The sequence below is a fragment of the Lathamus discolor genome, chromosome 6 (genome assembly GCF_037157495.1).
Source record: "Lathamus discolor isolate bLatDis1 chromosome 6, bLatDis1.hap1, whole genome shotgun sequence".
In the NCBI taxonomy this organism is placed as follows: Eukaryota; Metazoa; Chordata; class Aves; order Psittaciformes; family Psittacidae; genus Lathamus; species Lathamus discolor.
Window position 1 is genome coordinate 2,356,351 of NC_088889.1, and position 7,358 is coordinate 2,363,708.

Sequence of the window (7,358 nt, forward strand, 5' to 3'; positions counted from 1 at the left end):
TGCTAATTAGGCGCAGGGCTCCTTAAGCTGCCAAGACTTCCCAGGGAAGGCAAGAGGCACACAGTGATGAAGGACACCAAGGCACAAGCAGGAGGACGTGGAGGAGCTGGATGCAGCAACATCTCTTCCACAGGCACATCCTGGTGCATCTGACATGCTCCAACATACAGAAGCAGGAACCTATTTGCTCAGGACACACTGAAACGCTCACGTACATCCTACCTTTCCCGAAGGCTATTTTCCCCCACCAGATTTAGCTGTTGCAATGCACAAAGGTATTTCTTCCAGCCTAGAGGAGGCTTTTCTTACTCCAGACACAGCTGTGTCCTCACCTGACTTCAGAGCAAGGTTGCGGGTTGGTTTTAAGCCCAGCTCAGCCCCTGAGATACAACCGCTGCAGGAGAAGCTGAGCTGTGTGGGGAGGGAGGGGACGGGAATGCAGGAGAGCTGGATATCACCAGAAATCCAGCGTTCCTGAGGTCTGCCCACCGAAGCCCAGGAGCAGGGAGCACATCCTTGCACTGTTACAGTCTTTGGGTACCCCCAAGGGGTCATTTCCCACCCCTGAGGATCACGACAGTATCAACGGGGATAACACATGCACTTTTATTAGTAGCAGCAAACCTTAAAACACCAGAATGTCTCCACAATGATTCACAGGCCTCTCTGAAAGGTTCAATGAAGTATTTTCTGTAATCACGTGGCTACATCCCTGTTTGCTCTGGGAAGAGGCATGGGACAGCCTAGCGACTGCTCACACCATGGGATATGACCTGAGCCTCTCCTGGGTGCACCTGTATTCTCCAAAGAGAAGGGATAACTCTGAGCAGAGGGAAAGCCACCATTCCTCAGGCCAGGAAAGCCTTTTGCTGCAGAAGAAGCAGACACAAGCAACAGAAACATCACTCTGTACTGCTCTCCGTTTGTTGACAGTGCCTTAGAGCAAGATGTCCCCGAGCCACCGGCTGTTCTGGGAGAGATGTGACCATCCAGTAGCTAGACCAGGGCATCTAAAAACACCCGCACCCTGCAGTGAGGCTGGGTGCTGGCTCAGCCACATGCAGGCTTTGGGATGTGCCCTGCTGTTCCACTTGCTGCTGCTTGCTTCTCTGGACCACAGCCACAGACCGGACAAGTGGCTTCCTCCATATGCGTGTAGCTGTCACCTGCAGAGTTGCATCCATTCCTTTGGTGGTCGGCAGGGCAGGTGTCTGTCTTTGTCCCTGTGCTGCTGCCTCCTGCTTGCCAGAGCAATGGGAAGCTCATGCCAGTGCCGCAGGAGGGAGAGGTGCCTGGTGCTTCCCAGCAGCTCTGGCCAGGCAGCTCCTCTTTGGCCGCTCCGAAGTCTTGATGTGGGGTACAGAGGGCAGATGCCAGGGAAACACCTTCTGGTGCGGTGACTTGCTGTTGAGGCTGCCCTTGCTGCCCACTGCCGGCATTGCTGTCAGGTGCTCTGCCGCTTGCCCGGCGCTCCTCAGTGTGGGCTGAGCGGCTGGGGCCTTCCTGCTGTTGGCTGCGCGCACGGTGTCTGCTCTTGTTTGTGCCCCTGCAGCCCTGCTGTGTGCTGGCTCCTACCGTGCTGCTGGCTGCTGGTGGGGTCCCTGGCTCCCAGTGCTGTAGCTGCGCAGCACTGTGCTCGTGCTGGCTGAGCTCTTAGTTGTGGGAGCAGAGACTGTGGACCTGAGTGGGGCAGGCTGACAGGTCTCTGGCCGTGCAACTCTGCTCCGTAATGGGGGACACGGCGCAGCTGGGCAGCAGTTGTGAGAAGCTGCTCTTGGTTGCTGCTTGCGCTGACGATGGCCGAGTCGCCGACACTTGCGGAAGCTGCAGGGGCTGCTGGTGTTACAGGTGGCAGCCTGCAGCAGCTGACGACCGCTTGGCCCCGCTCTGAAGTGCTCATCCACCCAGAATGAGTGAGGGTCACCCAGAAGGAGCCTTTCGAATACAGCAGAACCTGTGAGCACACACCAGCCCCTCGAGCTGCCTCGCAAAGGAAAGGGGCCTCTGGGAGCTCTGCGGGGACCAAAGGGAGGTCAGCATCCTCACAAGGAGCTGGGGAGATCTGGGGAGGGAGGGAGGACGGCATGGAAACCCCTGAGCCATCAGGAAACCTGCACTGGGAAGCCCTGGGTCAGCTCCAAACACAGCTTCGCTGAAGCCCTTCCCCTCCTGAGGCTTCTCACGGCTTGCAGGGCCCTCCAAATCTCCAGAAACTATGCAGAGGGACTCTGCCCCTCGCAGAGTGGGAGCACGCTGCCTCTGCCTGCATCCCTGTGCTGGAGAGCAGGGGCTCGGGACCTCCTGGACGTCAGGCCGAAGGTCTCTGTCTAAGGGACTGGCTCAAGGTGGGCAGTCTGGGGCTGATCCAAGTGAGTTAAGGGGACAGGACACGGCTGAAAAGCAAAGGCTGCGTGTAACGGATTGTTGGGACCCCATGTTGTGCACAACCTCAAGGTCAGAGAGCACGGCGGCGGAGGATGCTGCATACAACACAGTGCCATGGGGAGGCTAGAGGTGTTATAAAAATTCCGTCTTGGCCACGGTCTGATTTAATTATTTTATTACAATTGATTAATATAGAGAGGCAATAAGGAAGCAGCGCTGGGTGCGTAGGGGAGTCTCTGCTCCACCAAGATGCACACCGGGGTCTTTGGGGTCCAGTCTCTTATACTTCCTGGTCTTGGGTCTCAGCCAGTCCCTTCTTCATCTGTACCCGGATGCCAACGTGGCCCCTTTTCATTGTTCTTTTCTTGTTGCCGAGGTCTGCTTTTCGGTGAAGAAACTTCTTGGAAGAGGTACTGAACCCCTTGGTAATTTATTAATAAAGAATCGTTTATCACAAGCTTAATCACAGCCCTAGTTCTATCCTTATATGGGTATTTAGTCAAAGCATAGGTTTCACAAACCCCTTCCTTAAAGCACTCAAGCAGTAAAACAAAACCTTATTATTTTAACAGTCAAAATGATTAAAGACTATTCTATTCCTTTGTTTCTTCTTCTCTCCCTTCATTATATTGACAGCAACATTTATTTTAATCAAAGTCATTTTTATACATCACATACATGGCACACTGGTCACAGGTGCATTGGTAACAATGATTCCCAAGTTCCTGACATGAATCATTCTTGTATTCTTTACAACCTGACCCCGATCAGGGCACTGATTTCACCTGTGTTGGCTTGGTTTGGCTTGGTCCTGGACCTCCCTCATAATCCCCCACTTGCTTGACGCCCTGGAATCTTGGCTGAACTTGGCCCAGGTCTCTGTTCCTGCCCTACTGCTCTTGCTCAGGTACTGTGGGATGGGTCCTGCCTCCCATGGTGTTCTCCTTCTGTTCTGTTTAGATAGATTTAGGAGACAAACCCCTGTGGCAATCTCCAGGCTGCTGCAGACTATAATCCATCACCCTCTGCACTCAACAGCCCAGCCAGTGCTCACTGTTCTGCCAGTCCCTCTCCATCCAGACCATATCCGTGCATGGGGAAATTAGGAGATAGTCCAATCAGTGAGGGAAATTAGAGTGAGAAATTGAACATTACATTCAAGAGTTATTTTCTGGTCCTTTGTGCATTCTCCTTTACCAAGTATAATATTAGGTTTTTAGTGTTCAGTTGATTGACAACTGAAGTAGCTTTGGCATGATGTTCATCTGCTGATATTGTGACAGAGGACTCCAGGGCTTCACTTGATACCAAGGACTTTTGTTTCCTCACCTTATTTCTTGTACTTACAGACTTGGTTTACAATGACTTGTAAGTCTTGCTTTGTTTCTACAACTGGCTTCTCCTACAAGACCACAGACAATCTGATTTATCTGCTGTATGTCATTACATATCACTTTTTCCCCTTCCTGTTGGTCTTTTAAGATATGCTGCACATATTGGACAAACTAGAAGGATTCCCCTTGATATTCAAAAGTGCAGCTTGAGATCTTGATTCAAAGGCACAAACAAATGCCATGAATCTTTTGAAACCTTTTCTGTGACTCTTTTTCAGCAAGCAAATGTAAAACTGCACTTCCTCTTCCCTCCCACCCCAGCAGCTTTAATAAAGAGCTTGCAGGTAAGAGTGGGGAATTTTCTTGGAGCTGAGGGACAAAGTCAAGAATCTTGCAAGAAAAACAAATATTTATCAGTGAAGTTATAACTGAAAGAAGCTGATTGGTGTTTGCTGTGAAGGAAAGAGACCTGGGATAATTAAGGGTAATTTCTTCCTCCAGGCTGCTGAATGCAAAGTGAAATGAAGTTGGAGGTTCCTCTCCTTTGGTTTCCTTCCAAGGAAAGAAGATGTGATCTGGGGGGCCTATTTCTCATTCAATACTGTCTTTGACTTTTGAGCAGGAACTGTGAAAGAACCTACATTAAATCCTGGGGATTATTGGAAAACTCCCTTTGTTTTAGTACCCCATAGGCTGTCTCACTTGAGATGAACTGTTCATGTTCTGGATGGCAAAGCTCTTCTATGTTGCCAGTGGATGGAGAACCTCCTCCCGCACTTCACCAGAGCCCCTTTCACCTCCTTGTTCCTCAGGCTGTAGATGAATGGATTGAGCATGGGGATGAGCAAAGCATAGATGACGGAGACCACCTTATCCAGGCTCCTGTGGCTAGATGGAGGTTGCAGGTACATGAAGAATGCTGACCCAAAGTACATGGAAACAGCCATCAAATGGGAGGAGCAGGTGTGAAAGGCTCTGGCCCTGCTCTGTGCTGAGCACATCCTCAGCACCGTGCGGATGATAGAGATGTAGGAAAGCAAAATGACCAAGCTCGTGCCCACCTCATTGATGGTGATAAAGGCAAAGATGACCATCTCGCTGCTGTGGGTGTCAGAGCACACGAGCTTTAGCACAGGAACTTCATCACAAAAAAAGTGGTCAATGTGGTTGGGACCACAAAAGAAACCTCCAAACACGCACCATGTGTAGATGATGGCACTGAGGAAGGCGAATAGGCAGGATGATGCTATCAGCTGCCGGCAGACATGGCTGGAGATGATGGTCACATAAAGCAGGGGCTGGCAGATAGCAACGTGCCGGTCGTAGGCCATCATGGCCAGCAGGTGACACTCAATAGTAGCAAAGAAAGCTAATGTGAAGAATTGGGTCATGCAGCCAGTGAAAGAAATGGTTTTGTCCTCTGATAACAGGTCTGCCAGCATCCTGGGGGAGATGGCTGTGGAACAGCAGATGTCAATGAAGGCAAAATGGGTGAGGAAGAAGTACATGGGGGTGTGGAGGCTGGGAGACACCCGAACCAATGTAATAATGCCAATGTTCCCCACAAAAGTGACAATGTAAATCAATAGAAACAAGACAAAAAGAGGAGTCTGTGCACCTGGGCTGCCTGTAATTCCCAACAGGATGAATTTAATCTGGGTGTGATTTCGTCCCATGACCTGGTGTTCCCTGCTGAGGCAAAAGGAAGAGAAACATAAAACTAATCAAAAATGGAGATTCAGATTTTGACCATATTTATTTCCAGTCAATGATCAATGTAACTGGCACATTTTTGAATATTCCAATATATTTTCTAAGCAAAATTATATATATATATTTCAGATTAAGTATTTAGAAAAGAACAGGTAGTTTGTTGAAGCAAAAAATGGCATTTTTGTTTTTCTGTGCTGAAACAATCAAAATTCTGGATTTACTCAAACACGCATGTTTTCAGGTTGAGCAAAGAATCAGATTTTTAATCACTTTCAATCTGAAGGAAATTTGTGTCAGAAGACACCTCAGAGGATCCTCATAGGATTGCACATAAACTTGGAGCAAGAGAATTTCTCAGTCCCAGTGAAAGCCCAGCTTACACATGCATTACCTACAGACATTTTGCCTTGGCTTTTGATTACTGTTCCGGTCACCAAATCACATTTACCAAACTATTTGAGATCATTTACAACAAATAACATTGAAATTGTTAAATTCGTGATTTATACCTTCCTGAGCTCCAGCATGCTGAAGCATCCTAAACCCACGGGCATTGTGTTGTTTGCCTTAAAAAAGAGTTGCCATTATAACAGGCTGATTCCAAAGCCTGATTTGTTAGTGACCATATTCTGCTGACAGTTTCAAATGTTATATTTCTTGACAACAAAACAAGAATCATCCTCATTGAACTCATGAGTAAATCAGTGCATCTTGCTTTAGCTGCCTATGTAAAAGAAACACAACCTGCATCAGACATTGCTCCCTCTTCTTATGAAGAAAACCCACCTTGGTAAGGCTGTTTTCTGACACAGCTTTCACAAAGAGGACATGCAGAAACAAGTCCACTGCCACAGTGCAGGTGAGGCTCTGCTTTGTGTTGGTGTTACCTCCTGTGCCTTCCTTCTGCCACCGAGTGATGGGAGCCAAAGGTTTATCCCGGACGCAGCAGAGAACATCCACGCACAGGCATCACCACTGTGAAGCACCTGATATGAAGAGAGGTGAGCTCCTGCCAGACTCCAAGAGCCCAGCTTGTGGTGCTGGGGCTGTAAATACAGCTGCATGTGCTCTCCTGGGAGGAAGCCTCCAGGGCTGATCATGCTTTCCTAGAGGAAAACAAAGAGAAGGAAAAGCAAAGGGTGTGAAATCAGCTCTGAAAGGCACTGTGGTGCTTGGGCATCTGAGAGACATGGAGTGGCTGAGCCATGCCTGAGCACAGCTACACAACAGCAGGTATGGGCAGCTCATAGGGTGCTTCTGACATACTTATGGACCATTCAAAGGTTTTGGTCTGACCTTGGCAAAGGAATAAAAATGGGTTTAGAGACATTTCTGATCTTACAGATGGTCTGCAAATGGAACATGAAGCACAAGTGACTCCATCTCTGGAGCTGCTGATGTTCCTTCTTGGACACTTGAGAGCCCAGTTTTCCAGTCCCAGTGGTGTCATCCACTTGTAGTGCCTGGATGTCCAACACCTGAGCTGGTGACTATAGGCTTCCACTATATTCAAGGGTGAGAAATGGGCAGTTTCACTCAGTGATGAATTGTCCCAGCTTTAACTAAGAGGCCCTTAATCCCCCTGACCAGCCACAGCTGGTGTACCATCCCCAGCCTTTGCCTATTTGTCCCTCATCTCTATTAAAGCTCAGGGAGGTTGAGGGTTTTTAGAGGAGTTTTTTTTTTTTTTTTTTTTTGCTTTAGTAGGAATTCTGCACACCTTTGCAATTCTGTGATGGTGGTTTTGGCTTTCTCATCTTCTTAGCAATTTTTGGACCTGTTCCTGAGGAAGAGATTGACTTGACCTCACTTGGCTTGGTTCTTCATCTGCCACATCCTCACTTACTTGCCTGATGCCCTGTAATCTTGCTGTACTTACACCAGGTCTGTTCCTGCCCTGCTTCTGTTGCTCAGGTACTGTGGGAA

General features: G+C 48.7%; 1 protein-coding gene across 2 annotated transcripts; it reads right to left on the minus strand.

Moving 5' to 3' along the window:
* Positions 1 to 2,629: 2,629 nt before the first annotated feature.
* LOC136017805 (olfactory receptor 5AP2-like) lies at positions 2,630 to 6,366 on the minus strand. Of its 2 annotated transcripts, none has more exons than XM_065686435.1 (2): positions 6,219 to 6,366; positions 2,630 to 5,408 (listed from the first exon to the last, which is right to left on the minus strand). In XM_065686435.1, the coding sequence occupies exon 2, from the start codon at positions 5,393 to 5,395 to the stop codon at positions 4,436 to 4,438; it is 960 nt and encodes a 319-aa protein (XP_065542507.1). In that variant the 5' UTR covers positions 5,396 to 5,408; positions 6,219 to 6,366; the 3' UTR covers positions 2,630 to 4,435. The 2 variants fall into 2 exon arrangements, with proteins under 2 accessions (XP_065542507.1, XP_065542508.1); XM_065686436.1 differs by having other exon boundaries at positions 2,630 to 5,411.
* Positions 6,367 to 7,358: the final 992 nt, after the last annotated feature.